The sequence below is a fragment of the Urocampus carinirostris genome, chromosome 8 (genome assembly GCF_059441175.1).
Source record: "Urocampus carinirostris isolate Australia breed hairy pipefish chromosome 8, RoL_Ucar_1.0, whole genome shotgun sequence".
NCBI classification, from domain to species: domain Eukaryota; kingdom Metazoa; phylum Chordata; class Actinopteri; order Syngnathiformes; family Syngnathidae; genus Urocampus; species Urocampus carinirostris.
This window is the reverse complement of record NC_142356.1, coordinates 15,970,207-15,989,573: the sequence shown is the minus strand read 5'-3', so window position 1 is coordinate 15,989,573 and position 19,367 is coordinate 15,970,207. Positions and strand designations below refer to the sequence as shown.

Here is a 19,367-nt window from a genome sequence, read left to right as displayed (position 1 = left end):
CCCTGATCTAAAACCTACATGAGGGCAAGGAAAAAACTCAAACAGCTCAACATAAGAAAAATGAAGAAACCTTGAGAACGACCACACATGAGGTAATCCCCCAGGATAACCATCCAAGTTAAAAAAAAAAAAACCGCTAATAAAATGTAAACAATGATTAAACTCCATGAATTTGATAAACGTTCTTATAGCTTTCTGAATGTATGTAGAATGCAGTGGTGGGCCGTAAGGGCCTGCAAGGCCTTCTCAACTGACTTAATGCATATCTGAATGATGTGATACAATATCTTGTCCATGAATGATTCCAAATTGTTATCTTCCTCTCGTTGCGCTTCCTCTGGTTGTGCTGCTTCCAGATTTTGGCATTTAACAAATCCCATTTCAGCCACAACTTATTGCCCGTAGGTCTTCACAAAGACTCCTTGAAGGCCGTGATACATAACATTAGTGTTTGAAAAGAAAAAAAAAGCTGGTTTAGTGAATAAGATTCAGAGTTAGCGTCCGAGCGCAAGCTCGCAGGCCTTTGGAAACGTCACTGGTTTCACGAAATATGATCGGCTAAAGGGCAGACACAGAAGTTACACAATGAAAACGTAAAGAAAAAAAATCCTGTTTCCTTTGCTTCTGTCGAACTGATTTTTTCAGTCCTAAATCGATTAAAAACCTGACAATATGACAGGAAGGGATCAACTTTTAGCATTAGCTCTGATGGCAATAGAAAATAACGTTTTGATGGAATGAACAAACCGATAATCTGTAAATGAAATCTTCCTGGGAAGGATTTTGTGCACAAATAAGGATTTTCGGAGAGTAAAATGTGGCTATAATCCTAGATATTACAATTGTATGTTTTTTCATATGTGTCACAGCCGGTAACTGCTGTTTTATATGTCACAAAATAGCAATTTAGGGTTGGACTGATTCAGTCTCCTGAAGGCCAAGGTGTGAAATGCACGGCCCACCGCTGGTAGAATGGAAGCTTCTGCAGGAGATGTGTTGACATTTCTGTGGTAATTTTAGAACAGATGTGTTTTTAACTCATTTAATATCACGTCTTGCCTTAATTACAAATGAGTCCGTTTAAGTCCCACCCGCCAATGATCACAAAAATCAATTGATAGATATCCATTTATTTATTTATTGAAGGCATAACAAGCTAGAAACAGTCATCACTTTGGCAACAACACAATGTGCTTTTTTTTCAGGTGGCGAATGTGCTGATAGCTACAAACAGTAAACCCACCACCGGGAGAGATAAGTTCACATCTTAGAGGGACAGTACATTAACTCTAGTGTCCAATATGAACCCCCCTGCACCTAACTTACGTTTGTATGCAAAAAGTAGCATAGAAAAGTGAGAATTCAACCATGAAGTCATTCTTTTAAGACTCATAATCAAGCTCTTGGTATAAAAAGATTCACGCCGAAATCCATAAAGACGTGAAAGTTCAATAATGCTGTATGAAGCAATAGAAAGGCTATGACATTCTGTGCCAAAATGTTGTATATTTCGAGAATGGCGTGATTTGGTTTCCGGTAAACGATGCAGAATATTTCGATCCCATCGTCCCCGTCCTCACTCAGCTGCCGGCTCGGTCGTCTCTGCGGACATGTCCAAGTCTTCATCACTCTCCAGTCCCGTGCGATTATAAGTGCGGCGGGGGTTCAAATGCACGTCGGCGCGCCTTAGTAAAATAAGAAAAATGACTCTCACCAAATCATTCTTTAAATTGTGCATTGAGAGTTTAAGACACTTAGCCTGGTCCAACCTGAACCTTCCCCTCAGATTGCTGATATCTCGGTTCATGACCTCTGCCGACTCGAGGGCTTCATCCAGCTCCCTCCGCAGCATCCTACATTTGGCGTTGGCTCGTGTCACCTCCTCCTCGGCCTCCTCCAATTGCCGCTTGAGCTGACGCATGCGGTTGTTGGTTTTGTCGGCCTGAAAAGGTGTTGCGTGATTTTAAATGTTAAAATGTTGTTAGGGATTCAGAGTTTTCAGTCACAAAATCAGCCAAAGAAAATAATTTCCCATTTTGCCCGAAAGAAAAAAAATACACCGAAAGAAGGCTTTCTAAAGTACGATGTTGTGATGACATGTTAGGTGAGGGGAGCAGTGAGAAGCTGGCTTTCATTCAGCGGCGAGCATACATAACATGGGTTTTAAATTTTCATTTTATACACAAGGAAGGAGATGACCGAACACCCATTTTGACAGGGTGTTTTACCAACTAGACATTTTCTCTAATGATTGTGTCTCTCATCAACACTTCGCCTCAGTACAAGAAAATAAAATACTTTAATTGGAGGAGTTTCCACATTAAGATAAAATGACTTTAGCATCAAGGCCATTCAAGCATTTTTTTCAGCAGTCGACAGAATACACAAAAATCTTTCATCAGTTAAAATCAGCCAAACAATTTTGCTTTTTATCTGGGGGTAATGGTCTGGGATTTTATTCATTTCAATCCATTTTTCCAGTTAATAATATAAAACGGCAACATTTTCTGATACAGAAGATAATTCCACAAATCACCATAATTTCTGGACTATAAATTTACACAAATGAAACTTAGAATTACCAGAAATTCTAAAGTCCGCATTATAATCCGGTGCACTTAATAGACCGGAAGTTCAGTGAATAAAATCTGAAATCCATAATTACGTTGAAATGCTCCTACGTATGTTCATTCATAAATGGTTACCAAAGTTAATTTGTTTGAAAGGCAGATTTCAGAATAATTTTGTTCTATGAAACACAATTATTATTTTCTATATTTATCTCCCCTTTGCCTGGTTCAAGGAGCTGATGTAAATAGGTTTATTCATGAGGTGGTTTGTCATATGTAAATACTCCAAAGATCTAGCCGTGGGACACTTAAGAAAGTTGAAGGGGTAACATTTTCGGAGATGTTACGGAGGGTTTCTTTAAAAGTGTAATCGGATCCAGTTACTAATTACCTGTTGAAAAATGTAATCAGTAATGCAATCCAATGATTATAATGTAAAAGGAATGTAACTTGTATTTTATTTCATCTTTTATTAGAATATTTGGTAGTGGAGTAATTTGGATGCATTTTGTTTAAGATACATGAACAATGTAACTTTGAAAAAAAGATAAAGATTGGGTAGTAATCACATTTTACCGAAAAGTAGCAAATATAAAACGTTCTCTTTCACATGGCAGATAAGCAGCGTTGGGAATAACGCCGCTACGTTAGTAACAGGGTCATTTGATAACTTTTATTTTTTTAATTCCTTTTCCCACCGTTACTGTTACTGACGGTCAAAAGTGGTGCGTACTTTGGCTGCAGACCGCCAAAATAGCGGTACTTACTACTGCGCGGAAAGAAATGGCGAACGAGTTCCGGGTTCAGGCTCAAGAACTTACCCTATCCTTAAGTGTGCAACATAATACCATTAAAGACAATTGAAATCCTGCCAAGTAATCCTTATTCTTACAGAAACATACATGTAATTTGATGACGTCTTTTTTTTCTGTAACTAACGGAATTACATTTATTTTGTATCCTGATTACTTAACTCCGTTACATGTAACCTGTTACTTCCCAAAGCCGTGACTGACTAATAAAAATGCCAAGTAAAGTGAAGTCATGTTTATTTGTATAGTCCTTAATCACAAAGTCTCAAAGGGCTGCACAGACCACAGATTATTGCAAACCACAGACTATTATGACACCATCCCCTGATCTAAAACCTACATATGGGCAAGGAAAAACTCAAAAACCTCTACATGAGGAAAATGAAGAAAACATGAAAGTGAAGTCAAATTTATTCGTTAACGTTTAAGGCCAGTTTAAGAAGAAAAAAAAAGGTCAAACAGATTTAGGCATTCTTTATAGAAAACAGAAGGAAAAAAATGGAGTAATATTCATTGTTTTATCTTCATCAAGTCCTCAAAAAAATAAAAATACTTTACAACGAGAAACATTACAAGGACACAACAGTTCTATCTGGTGGCAAGTAAATAAATGTAAGCAGCTTACTTGGTCCTTGTATTGTTCGGCCATACGCCGCTCATCATCAACCTGCAACATGATCTCCTTCAGCTTCTTCTCAGTCCTCCTGACCAGTCGGGATGCTTGTTGACGCTCCCTACGTTTCACAAGGGGGGAAGTGAATTGAGGACACCAATAACAGGTTTATTTAGCGCCCTAAAAGCAATGACTGACTTGGACTCAATGTCGAGCTGCTCCTCCATTTGAGCATTCTTGGCTTCCAGGGAGGCAATTGTGGATTTGTACTTTGACTTGATGGTGATCTCGAGCTCCTGCAGCTTCAGCTTCATCTCCTTGTTCTGGCGGTCCAGCTGAGAACGAGCACCCTCCAGACGCTGGACGCTGCTGTGTTCGGCGCTCAGCTCCGTCGTCAGTTGCTCCATCTGGAGAAATATTGCAATCCAGTCACACCGCATCTTATTGTGTTCCTTTTCTTTATCAAGATGAAATGGTTTTTGACCTGCAGCGTTGTTCTCTTTAGACGCTCATTGACCATCTCCGTGTTGAGGAGCTCTTCCTCCAAATCTTCCTCCAACTGGGCTATGCGAGACTCAAGCCTCCTCTTCTCTTCTGTCAGCAACGAACTGAACCAACAATAATCCGGAATTTTAGTTTCCTTCTAGGAGCTGTATGTCAAATTTTAATGAGATTTTTAAAAGGGACAGTGTGTATTATGAGACTACTAGATGTCGCTGTATGGCAGGGGTCGGGAACCATAATTAGACAACATTTTTTGGAGAGAGCCATATCATATATTTTAAAACAAAATTCACCAAACCCGCTCCCCATACAAAATCTTTTGGTTAAGCGCATTTTATTTCACCAGAACTTAAAAAAATAATAAATTTTGGTTTATCTAACATATGACTTTGCCTCTTGTCAAATGGGTGCCCTTTGTGGCAGCTTTGACGTCCCTGCTTGCTGCAAAGATGCGCAGAGAGATTAAAACTCTCAGGCTGTGCGAGCAAAGAAAAGCGAAGGGGAGGGGCAGCGCGGGGTAGTCTCGAGCATAATGTAATTTAGTGTAGTGTAATTGGTTAATGACCTTCCATAAAAATGATTAATTAGTGATGTGCAGCCAAAACAGGGTCTGTTGGTGTGACACCCTGACGGTAAACTGTAGTTGGGACTGTGCCCTTTATATACTGGACTGAACCACTCAAATGGCGAGCGATATGTCGGCTATGCACTTGGCTCTGAGCTAATCAGAATTGGAACGCTATAGAAGAAATTTGGATGTTTAGTTCTTTTTATGTCCGAGCCATACGTATTCATAAAAAGAACCATACCTGGCTCGCGAGCTGTATGGTCTTGTGCAACCGAAAACGAGTATCAACAAGCACAAGGATGCAAGACTCTGTGACAAAAATCAATTTCTTTGTCCCATCTTTTTTTTTTAAGGTTTTTGGGTGTTGTAGTCGCAAGATGGCAACCAGTTATGTCAGCTCCCTTTATGTGAGGCTCATGCAATGTAATATAAATGCAAATTCATTTGCTCAACCTATGAGCATTACAAAAAAAGCATGTTTTATAACAGTTCATGTTCTTTGTTAAAAAAAACAAAAACAATATTGATTCGATTAACGAATTAAAATTTTTATATCACCAGTAGGAGGTACTAAAAAATACACAATGTCCCTATAAAAAAGAAGCTTATTATATTTTATTGTGTAATAAATATAGCACATCATGCAGGCTAAATGTAAAAGAATATAAACAACCTCTTTGTTTGGTAGTTTTCCAAAATTAAATTGAATTCAATTTATGCAAGATTTTAAAATTTCTTCAGTATTTGCCACTATGAATGCAAAACTCCTTAGAGCTAAATACAGTCAGATTAAAAGTCAAGTCATGTTTATTTGTATAGCCCCTAATCACAAGGAGCCTCAAAGGGCTGCACAGACCATTGCAGACTACAGACTATTATTTCACCATCCCCTGATCTAAAACCAACAGGAGGGGCAAGGAAAAGTTCAAAAACCTTAGCATGAGAAATATGAAGAAACTATGAAGTTATACCCCTTCCACCATGACCAGGCTATGATGGATGTTGTTTTAACAAACAATACAATTTTAGATCAAATTTAAGATGAAGTATTAAAAATATAATAATAAATATAATATAAAATCATTAATAATAAATTTCAGGTTGTTGGTTTTTATCTGCATAAACACTTTAACCTTATATTTTCCATAGAATGGTTGTCTTCCTCCAGTGATTAATATGTCTAAATTTATGTCCAACATGCACCTGACAGGCCATTGCAGCTTTTGTGCCGCTAACAAGACAACCAGAATAAAAATGTTCTTGCCGTTTCCACATACCCCAAAGTATAGCCAGAGAAATGTAGCGTTTTTTTAAAAATACTTCATTGGGTTCTGTTCTGTAACAGTGTGCTTTGCTCTTATCCAGTGTTCCATTTGAGATTGTCATGTTTTCCAATTGAAGTGATACACACACACAAAAAGAAACATTTTTTTCTAGCCATAGAATTAGAAAGGTGTCATTGACAGCAATTTACTGCTACAGTTCCTAACTGTAAAAAATTGGCCTAATTTCAATTGTATCTTCAGAGAAATTTGTCACAGAATAAAAACGTATGACATACTTCTTAGAGTTGCCGTTGGTAATCTCTTCCTGTAGATCATCTCTCTCTGCCTGTATTTGCCTGTTGAGTCTCTCAGCCGTAGAGAGATCCTGCAAGGAACAGAAGACCAGACTCAATTTGCTCTGAAAAACGTAGAAAGAGTGAAGGAAAAACGTTTGACTTTGCTACCTCTTGAAAATGTAAAGCATCAGTTTCCAAAGATTTGAGCTTCCTCTCAGTCTCCTTGGCACCATTGACTGCTTCATCTCGGGACATACGCAAGTCCTCCAGCTCTCGGGCTTGTTCTTTCATCTGGGCCTGTGTGTCACCCGTGCACATAAATCAATAAAGCCCAATAGGCTTTCACTTTAAACAGTTTTACCTGCAGCTTCTTATACTGCCTCATGGCCTCATCTCGACCTTTGTTGGCAGCATCAATCTGGGCTTCGAGCTCTCCCAAGTCTAGCTCCAGCTTCTTCTTGGCAGACAGCGCCTGAGAGCGCTGCCTGCGTTCTTCCTCCAGTTCCATTTCCATCTCGTGTACCTATGGGAGAAAATTATGAGTAATCAACTAGTTGCATCAGAATATTTTCTTTTGATGTTCCTAACCTGCTTGTTGAGCGTCTTCCTCCTCTCTTCGCCCTGCTCGTCTCTGCCCTGCAGGTCCCGTTCAAACTGGGCCTTCATAGCCTGCATGTTAACCTCGAGGCGGAGTTTTGCGTCCTCAGTGGCCTGCAGCTCATCTTCCAGCTCCTCCAGTTGGACCTTCATCTCCTCCAGCTGTTGGTCCATCGCGCGCTTAGACCGCTCTAGTTCGTGAACCTGCAGAAGAGAGCTGGAATAAAACGCGCCGAAAAGTTCGAGTTTTTCAGTTGAGATTCGCTTACGCTCTTGCCCACGTCATCCTTGGAGGAGACCAAATCATCCATCTCAGCTTTGAGCAGCTTATTGGCCCGCTCCAGCTCGTTCTTTATTTCAGTCATGGTCTCTAGCTCGCGGGCCAGCGTCAGCGCCCGTGTGTCCTTTTCTCTGGCATCCGCTTCTGCACGATCACGCTCCTCGGCGTACTGACTTGAGATGGTCTTCTCCTCAGCCAGCATCTAAGTAGTGAGTGAGTAATGTGTTTGTTCATACCAGACACAACACAGACTCCATGTTACAATGGAGAAATATTTTTCCTAATACAGTGGCTCCCCTACATACATGCTACACTAGTATTAGAAATTTGAGAGACGAGATGCCTTTCGAGCCAAAATATTTCCCGACATCCAAGTGTAAATCCAAGTTACGAGACCTCCCATAAACCATTACTAGAGGGCCGAGTGCTCAAAAACGCATTAAGCCTGGGTGTTGTCCTTTAGAGTAATCTCTTGTGGTATTGCGGTTTCATGAATTTGCATTGTGCATTACTGTATACTCTGCATTTTGATTAGCCAACATTCAGTTACTCTTGCCGTTTACCCTTGCTTTATCGAGTTTCTTCACTTTGAAGATCAGAGGACAGCGCATCAGTGCTTTGTTTTGATTAGTCCGATTCCTCTGGTCCGATCCAGATCGAGAGCAGATGCTAGGCCCCAGCCGAGGCGACCTACCAGGGGCGCACGGCGCTGTGGTACGGTATTAAAAATTCGAGATGTCTTTCAAGCAAAAATCTTAAATGACAAAGAATGCAACTTCTGCGAATCTAATGTCCAGATGCTGGTACTTGAGGGCTGAGATCGCTCACTGACAGCATCAGCTCGTCCCAGTTAGCACATGCATTTCCTGCCATACAGGCCTGATTCTGCCTTCTTGTGTTGTGTGTGTTTTTTACTTTTGCCCATCAACATTCTCTTGTGTTCCCTCACCACTCATACCATTGTTAAAAACCACCAACTTCTTCCATAGTATGCTCAAAATAAACTCACATTCTCTTTTGTTAATATCTTATTACTTTATTATTATGTTCGATAACTATTTGAATGCATTTTTAAGAGTCAAATTGGATGATTTTGGAGGGCCGCAAACAAATTCATTGGTTTTCAATTATTTCTTATGGGGAAAAGTCATTCGAAACTAATTTCATATCTAGAGGGGCCACTGTACTTGCCATTTTTGAAGCAACAACATAAAACATTTTTTTTTGCAAAATAGGCCCGTCAAAGTTCAATCGGAAGGTTGGTTGTACCTGGTCAAACTTCTTCTGTTTCCGGTCCAGATTGGAGACCACCTGCCTCAGATTGTCCTGGTCAACCATGAGGTCATCCAGCTCCCGCTGCAAACGCGTTTTGGTCTTCTCCAATTTGTCGTAGGCGGCTGTCTTTTCTTCCAACTGTTGCTGCAACATGTCAGTGTCACGGTGGAGGCGCCTGCGGGCTTCCTCCGTGCTCTCCAGGTTGGCAGTTTCCTGCTCCAACTTCTTTTTCATGTCTGCCAGCTGAGGGGGGGCACAAAGGTCAAAATTAATTCTTGGGTGCAGGGTGAGGCAGCAGAAGGCGAAAAGGTCTGTTTGACAAACCTGGGACTGAAGCGAGGAGACTTGCTTCTCCACGTTCCTTTTGCCCTCCTCCTCTTCATCCAGTATCTCACGCAGGTTGTTCTGCTCGTCCTCTTGCTGTCGTAAGCGAGTGGAAAGGTTCAGCTTCTGGCGAGTCTCCTCTTGGAGCAGTTCCTGCAAATTAAAATTAAAACCACAGCAGAAAACATTTTCAAAAGGTTTTCAATAGTTAAACTAGGTTTTTCATAAACCTCTGGTAGTACATACAAAATTACCATGTAAACATTAATGTTACCGCGTTTGTCTAAGCATCTGTTCACTAATATGTTAACATTTGAAGCTGACATTTTAGATCTGAACCCAGATTACAGTATGTGGGTGAGGACAGAGGTGGGACAAAGCATTCTGACTCATAGTAAGCACTTTGAAGTAATGACATGACATCATTGCTTTATCATTGCTTTGTTTACTCTCCCTTTTACTTTTGAGTCAGTACCTGTGCATCCTGTAGTTGGGACTCCACTGAAGAAAGGTCTTTGCTGAGTTTGATGTTTTTGCCATCAGCTTCCGTCAGAAGGCTGTTGACGTTGTCCAGTTCAGACTGAACACATGGAACGTGTCAACATGTGATAAAGTTGAGGAAATTTTTCTGTCTCTTACTTCATGTCCCCACCTGCATTTTGGCCATCTTGTCCGCCATCTCCTGTCTCTGCCGTTCACTTTCTCCAAATTTGATCTGGAGCTCCTGAACCTGAGATTCTGCCTGCTTGCGTCGGTGTTCAGAATCTGATTTGCCTTGGGTCAGGGTCTTGAGCTCGATCTGTACTTCGTTCCATTCACTCTCTAGGGCCTGCTTTGATTTCTCCACGGACATTTTGTTCTGCATGCACAAGGCAAGAGTTTAGTGTATTTTCCGCTTGCTGCCAAGCAAGAGAAGGTTACGCTGGTTACCCGTTTGGCCTGCTCCAACTGCTCATTAAGCTCGTCAAAGGCTTGGTTGTGTTTCTGTCTCATATCTGCCATTAGCTGCTCATGAGCCTTGGCCTCATCCTCCAGGGTCTTCCTAAGCTGGGCAACCTCAGTCTCACGTTTGGATCTTGAGGGATGAACAACAATCATGAAAATAGCTTTAATGTTAATTTAATGCATTTAGAGGACATATGGAATTGTCTTTTGTATTGGTGGGTTACAGATATAAGCAAACCCATACCCTAAAAAGCGTTTATTAATTCAGGTTTGACAGAAAATTGAAAGTGCACTTTATAAGCCGGTGCACCTTACGGATTGGAAATATGGTAAATTAAATCGCAGAAGCATAATTACAATGAGATGCTTCTACATGAAATAACATTTTTTAAAGTTGTTTAGTTGTGAAACTAGATTTCCTAATATTTATGTTCAATGAAATATTTTATTGTCTATCGTGTTATCTTTTTAACGCAATTCTAACCTCACATCAATAGTTTATTTCAAGCACCTTATGTATGACAAAATGTCTCAAAGAAATATTTTAAGGGTGTGCCTTATGATCTGGAAAATACAGTAAAAATATTCCCTAATAGAGATCATATACTTTTCATCTCAGACCACACAGTTAAGTGCCGAAATGTATAGGACGAAGTTTTACAATAAGTGGTGTGTTTTTATTGCAGCATTACAATTTAAGCCAGTCCCTAAGCACTTGTTTTTTCTTCTTCTTTGAAGTCTTTATCATGCGTTTATCCTGGATTGCAGGTTCTGATCTCGTTGCAAACAACATTCACTACATTGTAATCATTGACACCAAAGACAATTCAATACCTCAGCTCCTGTTGTGCAGCAGTGGAGTCCAAAGTGTCCTCCAATTCAGTCTTCAGAGCTTCCAGTTCCTCTCCCAAATCCCTGCGCTGCCTTTCAGCTTTATTACGCCCTTGTCTCTCCAGCTCCAGATCTTCTTGCAACTCCGAGATCTGAGCTTCCAGCTCGCGGATCTTCTTCTGGGCTGTGTTCTTTGCCGCGGCCTCCTCCTCAATCCTGTGGTGAATAGAAGGTGAGCATGGGGGGGGGGGGGGGGGCAAACTAAAAATGAAGCGAGCGAAAGAGACGGACTTTGCCAGTGCGGCCAGCAGCTCCTCCTCTTTTTTGGCGAGTTGAGCTTCTAGTTCGGCAATGCGGGCCTGAAGTTCAGCAATCTGGTCATGGAGGTCTGTAGAGTCACCCTCGAGTTTGCGACGGTTTTTCTCCAGCTCCTGGCGAAATTTCTCCTCTTTTCTGAGACGCTCTGTGAGTGAGGACAGACATGAGCTTTGAAATTGCACTTGTAAAGTATAATTTCTGCATGACAATAATGACAAAAATATCTGCCATTGACACAACCAAACATATTGCTCTGCCCCCGAATGCTTATTTTTGAAAGGAACTGTAGAAAATTACTCGCTGCCACAATCTCCTGGCTGGTGTCCTCAATGCAGCTTAATAATTTTTTCATCTTTATTGAGTTTTGGGGTAGGGTTTAGACTCTACTTGAAGCAGGCCTCCTCTTACTTTCATCATTTCCATACTACACTAACAAATGGAGAGAAAAAAAAAAACCCGCACGGACGAGCAGGACGTTACTCTCCGGCACTCCCTCACCTCCATTCCTCCTACCTAATGTTTTCCACCCTAATCACCTTTGAGAAAGTCAGATGAATATAATGATTGAATGGATGAATGAACGAATTTAAAATAAAGCATAAAGGCTCTTTAAAATAAGTTTGGAATCATTAATACATACTTACTGTATGTTAAAAATATTTAATTAAAAAAAAAAAATACACATGAAAAAATGTAAATGATCTGGCACTTTTCAAGTCAATGAAGACCCCCCAAAGCCCTTTACAATGTGCTTCACACACACTCACATGCCGATAGCGGCGTCAACCATGCGAGACAACTACCTGCTTATCGGGGGCATTAGGAACACCTGAAATGACGCACTCACCCTTTAGGTTTTGCCCAAAAATAATACCCGCCAAAAATAATAAAGAAAAAAAAAACCCATAATACACGGTAAAAGATGTTCAAAACCACCATTGCTAGAGGGAAGGAAAAAAATGCACTGAAAATAGTTTTTCAATTAGCATATGGAACTCGTGTTAAGAGTTTTAAGTTTACTATATTCTGAAATGGTAAATGGTCTGCATTTATATAGTGCTTTTCAAGTCAATGAAGACCTCCCAAAGCGCTTTACAATTTGCTTCACACTTACCCATTCACACACACACACCAATAGGGAGTCAGCCATGCAAGGCGCCTACCTGCTTATTGGTGGCATTAGGGATTCATTGTCTTGCCCAAGGACACTTCGACATTCAGAAAACAACTTATGCTATATTTTAAATTTTTTAAAAATTCTACAAGTGGACAAAGAATTTTACTTGGATGATTATTTTACTACATCTTTCCAAACTTTGTAGTGTGACACTGCTTTATAAAGCATTATATTCTAATTTAGACCTTAAAAAATGCTTGCCTTCCAAATCTGTGATCATGGCTTCGTGTTTATTTTTGAGTTTTTGCAAGCTTTTAGACTTCTCCTCCTCCTCTGTCAAGTTGGTTGTGATCTCAGAGATTCTCTCCTCCAGAAGTTTCTTCTCCTGAGGTTAAAAAAAATAAAATAAAATAGTATTGATATATGAGAAATGCCAAACGTGCTTAGTGGACAGAATTATAATGCATAGTGCTTATGACCTTATTGAGCTTGTTATTCTGATCATCCAGCATCATCAAGTCCTCCTCAATTTTTTTCATTTTGGCATCTGTGGTGACCTTCTCCATCTGCAGCTTCTGCCTGGCGGCTTCTTCTTGATCAAGCTGCTGCTGTAGCTCCTACAACACACACACAAAAAAACTATAAATGGCATCTTACTCTTACTTTGCATGTACGCCAGGTTCTTGACTGACGTTAATGTTCTGCCGCAGGTTCTTTCTCTCATTGTCCAACTGTCCCACACGGTCCTCCTCCTCTTCCAGGCGAGCCTCCAGATCGTGAAGGATTTCCTCCAGCTCTTGCTTTTTGTTGGCCAGCCGGGCTCGCATTTCCTCGGACTCCGCGCACAGCTCTGTTTCGGCCTGGAGTTGCTCCTGGAGAGCCAGCTTCTCTGCATTCAACTGGTAGGAGAAAAAAAAAAAAAAGAATGGTCAAGTCAAATTTATTTGTAAAGCCCTTTGTCACAAAAAGTCTCAAAGGGCTGTACAGAATACAACATCAACAAAAAACAAGAAGTAAAATATAACATCTATAACAAAATATTTTTGAAGGAACGGGAATAGTTTAAGCAAAGTATGGAAAAAGTAAATATGTAACTTGGTTTGCATTGAGATATCCTGTTATTTTCTTAGCTTCAGCTAAAAGCCAATGGTAGCCATGTAAATAATATTGCTTGCTGCTCTAGTAGAAATGTTAACAGATTTGTCACCTAAGCATTACACTGCGTAACTCGCACTTGATCTGAAAATTTGGTTAGACTATAAATAGCTCTTTCTAAATGTAATGTCACAGTTCCAGTGCCCCAGTTTGAATACATCATTCAATGTCTAATATTTTGTTGCTTTTATTCCATAAGTGACATTCGTACCTGCTGTTGCTTGGTCTCGAATTGTTGCAGCTGCTCCTGAGCCTGGAGCTGCCTTTCTTTGACTCTCTGCAGCTCCTCCTCTTTGGCCACCATCTCCTCCTCCTGTCGGGTCACTTGAAGCAGTGGCTTCACCTTCACAAGGATAAAAAAATAAAAAATAAAAGCATTTATGCTTGCAATGCGGCTAAATGTAAGGTGCCCATATTATCATACTTTGGTAAAAAGTCTCCACCAATGCCAGTTCCTGAGTTTTAGGTAAGCAGCAAGGTTCCTCTGGATGACTTTCATAGCCGTCAGCTGCTGTTGTCTCTTAGCAAAGGCTCTATAAATAACATTTGAAAATGACGATTTTGTAATTGAATGGTTTATGTTATAATGCTTACGAATTCCTTACTTGCGTGCCACATATCCTCTGCACCAGGCCTGAAAACTGATGATGACGTCAGTGATTTTCATATCCCTCTCCTCTTCCAGGTGAGCGAGTACACCGGCTCTAAAGAAAACTTTGCTTTGACCAATGCGGTACAGGTTGGGGTCCAACTCCAGCGCTTTGATCTGAAAATGGAGGAATGTTTACAGAGATTGTGTTAAATCACTAATTTTTATTTCTTAACTGATTTGAGCTCCATACCATGAGCACACAGGCTTGTTTACCATCCATAAAGCCCTTGGGGATAGCATTTGGAGTGAGGATTTCATATCTGAGAACACGATTCAAAGGGAGTTACGTGGTTGACACAAATGTATGAGCATGCCTGCTGTACCTCTGTCTAAACTCCTGGAAGACAATGCGGTTGGGAAAGCCCTGTCTGCAGATACGGATCCCCTCTAGTACACCGTTGCACCTCAATTGATCCAGAACCAGGTGAGGTTCCAGTTTACCGGCCTAGAAAGGATAATTTCATTCATTCATTGAAATCAGAAATATTTACATTTAATTAATTTATTTGTAATGATAAAAAAAGCTATATATATTGAATAATAAACAAATACATCCACATCCTGGTTAAATGATTTCCAAATTTCAAATAATTGCATGTTTTGCAAAGCATCAAATGAAAAAAAAAAGAATTTTTGTCTCGTCTATGATCACCACCAATATCATCTGATTTCTTTGCATATTGGGAAAATCTAGGTCATGCAGATTTGTTTAGTACAAAATATGAGTAAAGTTAAAAAAACTCCACCTTTTTCTCATGATTGGGGATAATGCAGCGGACAAAGTTGGGGTTGGTGTTTCTGAGTGTAGCCATCAGGTTCCCCAGTTGCTCCTTGTAGAGTTGACCCACTGTGCGGAACATTCCCTTGCGGCTCTTAAAAGCCCCATACGCAGAGTCTGACATTCCTGCCACTTTATCCAGGCCCACAATACGATCAACTGCAAGAAAACAAATGACTTATTGATATTGTGCAATACTTTTGATGGATAAAGTCGCAGAAGTTGTTTTTCTGCTAGTTCCGCTCACCATCTCTCCAAAGGTCACCCGTAAATTTGTCAGTGGATTGGTTCAGCAATGTAGCCACACATTCATTCAAAGGATCCATGTTTTTCATCAGCCATGCATCTGCTTTGTAGTCCACCTGTGACAAAGAAATATGTTACATCAAACACAATAGTGTTTACTGCATCCACAGACGGATCGGTTACCTTTCCAGCATAGTGAATAATACAGAAGTCTACATCATCCTTGAGTTTTTTGGGTTTCTGGAACTTGGGGTGTGTTCCCTGCTCTTGAACCACCTTCTCCACAAAGCTTTTGTCTGTGGCTTTGGGGAACCAGCACTCTTCATCCAGCAAGGATAAAATGCCAGGAGGTCCAGACTGCAAAAAATGAAAAGAATCATATAAAGCTTACAAGGAATGCAACACATACTAAATATGAATACTGTATATGTCTATATTCATTGGAAAACGTTTCTTTGTGTCATGTTTGTACTCCAACAGAAAATATTGTTTCCATTATCAAACATTTCTGAAAAATCGCCTGGGAGCAACAGTTCCAGAGTAGCTTCTTGGTGACCCACGGTCTAAGCTTTGTAGAATAGTGCTACTAAACAGGAAGATGCTGGAGCTCCATATGAAGTTTGAAACATTAGTCAAAAAACAAGAAAAACTTCTACCTTAAAATAGTTCCTGTAATGTATTTGTCAAAGTGCCATGACAGATAACACAAACAACTTAACTTGTCTGCAAGGAGCCGACTCAAAGATAATAAAAAAACTAGTACATTCCAATAATTCACTTTTTTCAACCTTTGAGTCAAGGCACTTTTTTCATGAAAAAAATCTCGAGGCACACAGTCTGTTGGAAATATTAAAATATGTTAAAGTTAATTAGCAGTTCGTTTCATATTTTGTTTTTAATGTAGAAAGTATTGCCTAAATTGGCAGTATTAGGTTTAATCATATATGGTCACTGTTGGTAAGGAGCTAATACAGTTTGATCTTTTTTACATTTTTTCTTTACTATGTTGCAACTTTTTCTTTTTTAATTAAAAAAAAATAATCAGCAAAAATTATTTGCAAAATCTATGTTATTTAATGTATTGTTATTTTTACAGTGGACATTGGAGCTCAGAAATTAATAGAAGTTATTCATGTTTTTACTATAGTTTTAATCTGTTACACTGTTACCTTAAAATGAGCAAAATTATCCGTCAGTTGAACAAAAAATATTTACTTCATTCTAAAACTTTTTTTTCTTAATAAAATAAAAATCAGCAAAATTGTTTTTTTTTGCATTGCAAAACAGCTTAAAAACAAAATAATATTAATGAATATGTTTCCTTCTACTAAATCAAGAGCAAGTAAGTAGTTTACGAAAGGAAAAAAAAACAATATTCTGCAGCCCACTGATATGGATGAAGGTCATTACTGAGCTGATCACTTGAAGAAAAAAAATACTCAACAATGGCAGATAAAACTGTGCATTCACCCACACCACACAAGACAATCTGTCATGGCACACTAGTGTGCCCCTGCACATTCATTTAAAAACACGGTATAAATGAACTTAAAACTAACGTGTAGATTACATTCTTCAAGTAACAGCATTGGGGTATGTGAAAAATGAAAGCTACACAAATGAGAGACTTGCGAGTGCCTGAAGGGCAATAAGTCACTCGTCAGTATGTTGTCAATACAGCCTGACAGCCGACAAGCAGGCAACGGCTCACGTACATGTTTTTCAATGAGGTCTATGCAGGGCTGAAGATCCAGGCCAAAGTCGATGAAGCTCCAGTCGATACCTTCCCTCTGGTACTCTTCCTGCTCCAGGACGAACATGGTGTGGTTGAAAAGTTGCTGCAGCTTCTCGTTGGTGTAGTTGATGCAAAGTTGCTCAAAAGAGTTCAGCTGCGAGGGAGACAAAGTGCATATAAGATGAGATGGATGTCACTCAACTTCTTGAGCCTTAACTCTGAAAAGACCAAAATGTTAGTTATTGGTCCATCTAAATGCCGTGACTTGTTCTCAAAAACTGTTCTGAACATTGACAAATGTAATCTCGACCTGAGTGACTTAGTCAAAAATGTAGGTGTCGTATTTGACCCCGTTCTGTCCTTTCAGACACACGTTAAGAATATTACTAGAATATCTTTTTTTTCATTCTTGCAACACTGCTCAAATTTGCCCTATGCTGTCTCATTCGGATGCGAAGAGTATAATTCATCCGTTTGTTACCTCCCGTCTCGATTACTGTAATGCACTACACACCGGTCTCCCGAAGTCCAAAATCAAGAGCCTTCAGCTGGTACAAAATGCTGCAGCGAGGCTTTTAACCAAGCCAAGAAAGTTTGATCACATTACCCCGATTTTAGTTTACCTGCATTGGCTCCCTGTTAGCATATGATGTGATTTTAAGGTTCTGTAGGTAGTATACAAAATCATGCAAGGACCTGCTCCCTTATATCTTTCAGATTTAATTTCCCACTCATGTTCCGGTCCGGAGGTTTCGCTCTGAAAACGCTGGTCTACTAGTGATCCCAAGAGCCAAGAAGAGATCCGCAGGTTCGAGAACGTTCTCCATTAGGGCCCTGGGGCTGTGGAATGCTCTTCCCCCTGAGATTCGGTCTGCAACCTCAGATCTAACCTAAAATACACTACTATTCTATAGCATATGAATAACCTATATTTTATGTTGACAATATCTGTGTATTATTTGCCCTCGTGTAGGTTTTAGATCAGGGGATGGTGTCATAATAGTCTGGTTTGCAATAATCTGTGGTCTGTGCAGCTCTTTAAGACTCTTTGTGATTAAGAGCTATACAAATAAACATGACTTGACATGAGAAAATGGTTTAAATGTACCTTCCTAACAACACTAAGACTGTCTTCTTGGAGACAGAACAGTAATGCCCCACTTGGGACTCATCTTCATTGACTACTAAAGACTGGACTCATGACCTGCGGTTCGATCATTTTGAGACACTGGGAACTCCTGTATAGACCAGCCATAAATATTTGGAAAAACCTAATGATGGACGCAGTTTCAAAAAATTGCTGGGACTAATGAGCGATGGGACAACTTTGGGAACTTTTTATCCCAACCACAATCTGTAACACCTCTTAGTGCACAAATCCACACTCCTCGTGAAGTGTACCGATCTTTTGCCTGTTTTTTAGAGGGTTGAAATGAGTTTTTTGTATGGAATACTGTTGAAAAAATGTGAATTATGAAGAAAAGAAGTGCATACAACAATGAGCATCTCGGTTCATTTAAGACAACACTTATCAAAAGCAAGGAGGCACCTCACCTCAAAGATCTCAAAGCCAGCAATGTCCAGGATACCAATGAAGGAGGCTCCTTGCCTCTTGGTTTTGTCCAGAGCTTTGTTGATCCTCATGACCAACCAGCGGAACATCCTTTCATATGACGCTTTGGCTAAGGCTTCGACGGCAAATTCAGCCTGCTCCTGAGTCTGAGCCTTTTGCACATAGTCGCGGCCCACCTACAGAAATCGGACATTTAAATCGACATGCATGTTTGCATATTCATAAACAGGGATCTGCGTGTAAGATTGGCAACCTTAATACGTGGCGACAAGATGGCTCGAGTAAAATCTGTTACGTTGATGCCCAGCAGGTGAGATACTTTCTGTGCAGCTATGGGGTCAACAAAACCAGAATGTGAATCATTTACATTGGGGAGTAAGCAAGAGTTTGATTTTCTGCAGTGTACCGGTGTCATCCGGCATGGATGCCTGGTCAGAGTGGCGCTCTTTCTTGAAAGTCATATTCCCCAACTGCAGTACAGCGGAAACCACTTTCAACAGGCCTGATGAGAATAAGAAAGGTTTACAATGTTTAGCTTTTCTAGTGTAGAGTAGTATGAGTCAAAGTCCAGGCCAATGGGCCACATCCGGCCCCCGAGATGATCTTGATTCATCATTGTTTCATACACCAGGAATTGTGTATTTGTTTTCACCATACATCAATTCTTGCACTTTATGTCATCATATTTTACTGAATGATAGACACAGTAGGTGCTATTTTTCACTGTTGCCAAAATATAGGATACAGATGGTGCCTGAATAATACTGGCTTCTTTTTATATTTTTGTGATAGGGATTTTTAAATCAAGGACATTTGTCTCGTTTTTGTTGAAGATTCAAGATTAGTTACAGAAGCTTGAGAAAATATTGCTTTATCTGATCAAATAGGAATAGATTTGTTAGCTTCAGAAGGT

At 40.0% G+C, this 19,367-nt stretch overlaps 1 protein-coding gene across 1 annotated transcript in view; it reads right to left on the bottom strand.

Annotated features, from left to right (window-relative positions):
- Nucleotides 1-1,114: 1,114 nt before the first annotated feature.
- Nucleotides 1,115-19,367, bottom strand: part of LOC148360827 (myosin-9-like) — a 32,543-nt gene continuing 14,290 nt past the window's right edge. Inside the window, exons 12-43 of the mRNA XM_088341737.1 lie at nt 18,861-18,956; nt 18,708-18,784; nt 18,436-18,630; nt 16,862-17,035; nt 15,330-15,503; nt 15,148-15,262; nt 14,869-15,059; nt 14,446-14,567; nt 14,313-14,382; nt 14,076-14,236; nt 13,895-14,003; nt 13,682-13,813; nt 13,008-13,214; nt 12,795-12,932; nt 12,577-12,700; nt 11,172-11,343; nt 10,884-11,096; nt 10,035-10,179; nt 9,757-9,963; nt 9,580-9,684; nt 9,105-9,257; nt 8,775-9,023; nt 7,495-7,707; nt 7,217-7,429; nt 6,990-7,151; nt 6,797-6,925; nt 6,629-6,717; nt 4,480-4,603; nt 4,194-4,402; nt 4,008-4,116; nt 1,770-1,942; nt 1,115-1,685 (exon numbers count right to left, since the gene is read on the bottom strand). Coding sequence (XP_088197863.1) covers nt 1,577-1,685; nt 1,770-1,942; nt 4,008-4,116; nt 4,194-4,402; nt 4,480-4,603; nt 6,629-6,717; nt 6,797-6,925; nt 6,990-7,151; nt 7,217-7,429; nt 7,495-7,707; nt 8,775-9,023; nt 9,105-9,257; nt 9,580-9,684; nt 9,757-9,963; nt 10,035-10,179; nt 10,884-11,096; nt 11,172-11,343; nt 12,577-12,700; nt 12,795-12,932; nt 13,008-13,214; nt 13,682-13,813; nt 13,895-14,003; nt 14,076-14,236; nt 14,313-14,382; nt 14,446-14,567; nt 14,869-15,059; nt 15,148-15,262; nt 15,330-15,503; nt 16,862-17,035; nt 18,436-18,630; nt 18,708-18,784; nt 18,861-18,956 — 4,859 coding nt within the window. The 3' untranslated portion in view covers nt 1,115-1,576. The remainder of the gene's footprint in view (nt 1,686-1,769; nt 1,943-4,007; nt 4,117-4,193; nt 4,403-4,479; nt 4,604-6,628; nt 6,718-6,796; nt 6,926-6,989; nt 7,152-7,216; nt 7,430-7,494; nt 7,708-8,774; nt 9,024-9,104; nt 9,258-9,579; nt 9,685-9,756; nt 9,964-10,034; nt 10,180-10,883; nt 11,097-11,171; nt 11,344-12,576; nt 12,701-12,794; nt 12,933-13,007; nt 13,215-13,681; nt 13,814-13,894; nt 14,004-14,075; nt 14,237-14,312; nt 14,383-14,445; nt 14,568-14,868; nt 15,060-15,147; nt 15,263-15,329; nt 15,504-16,861; nt 17,036-18,435; nt 18,631-18,707; nt 18,785-18,860; nt 18,957-19,367) is intronic.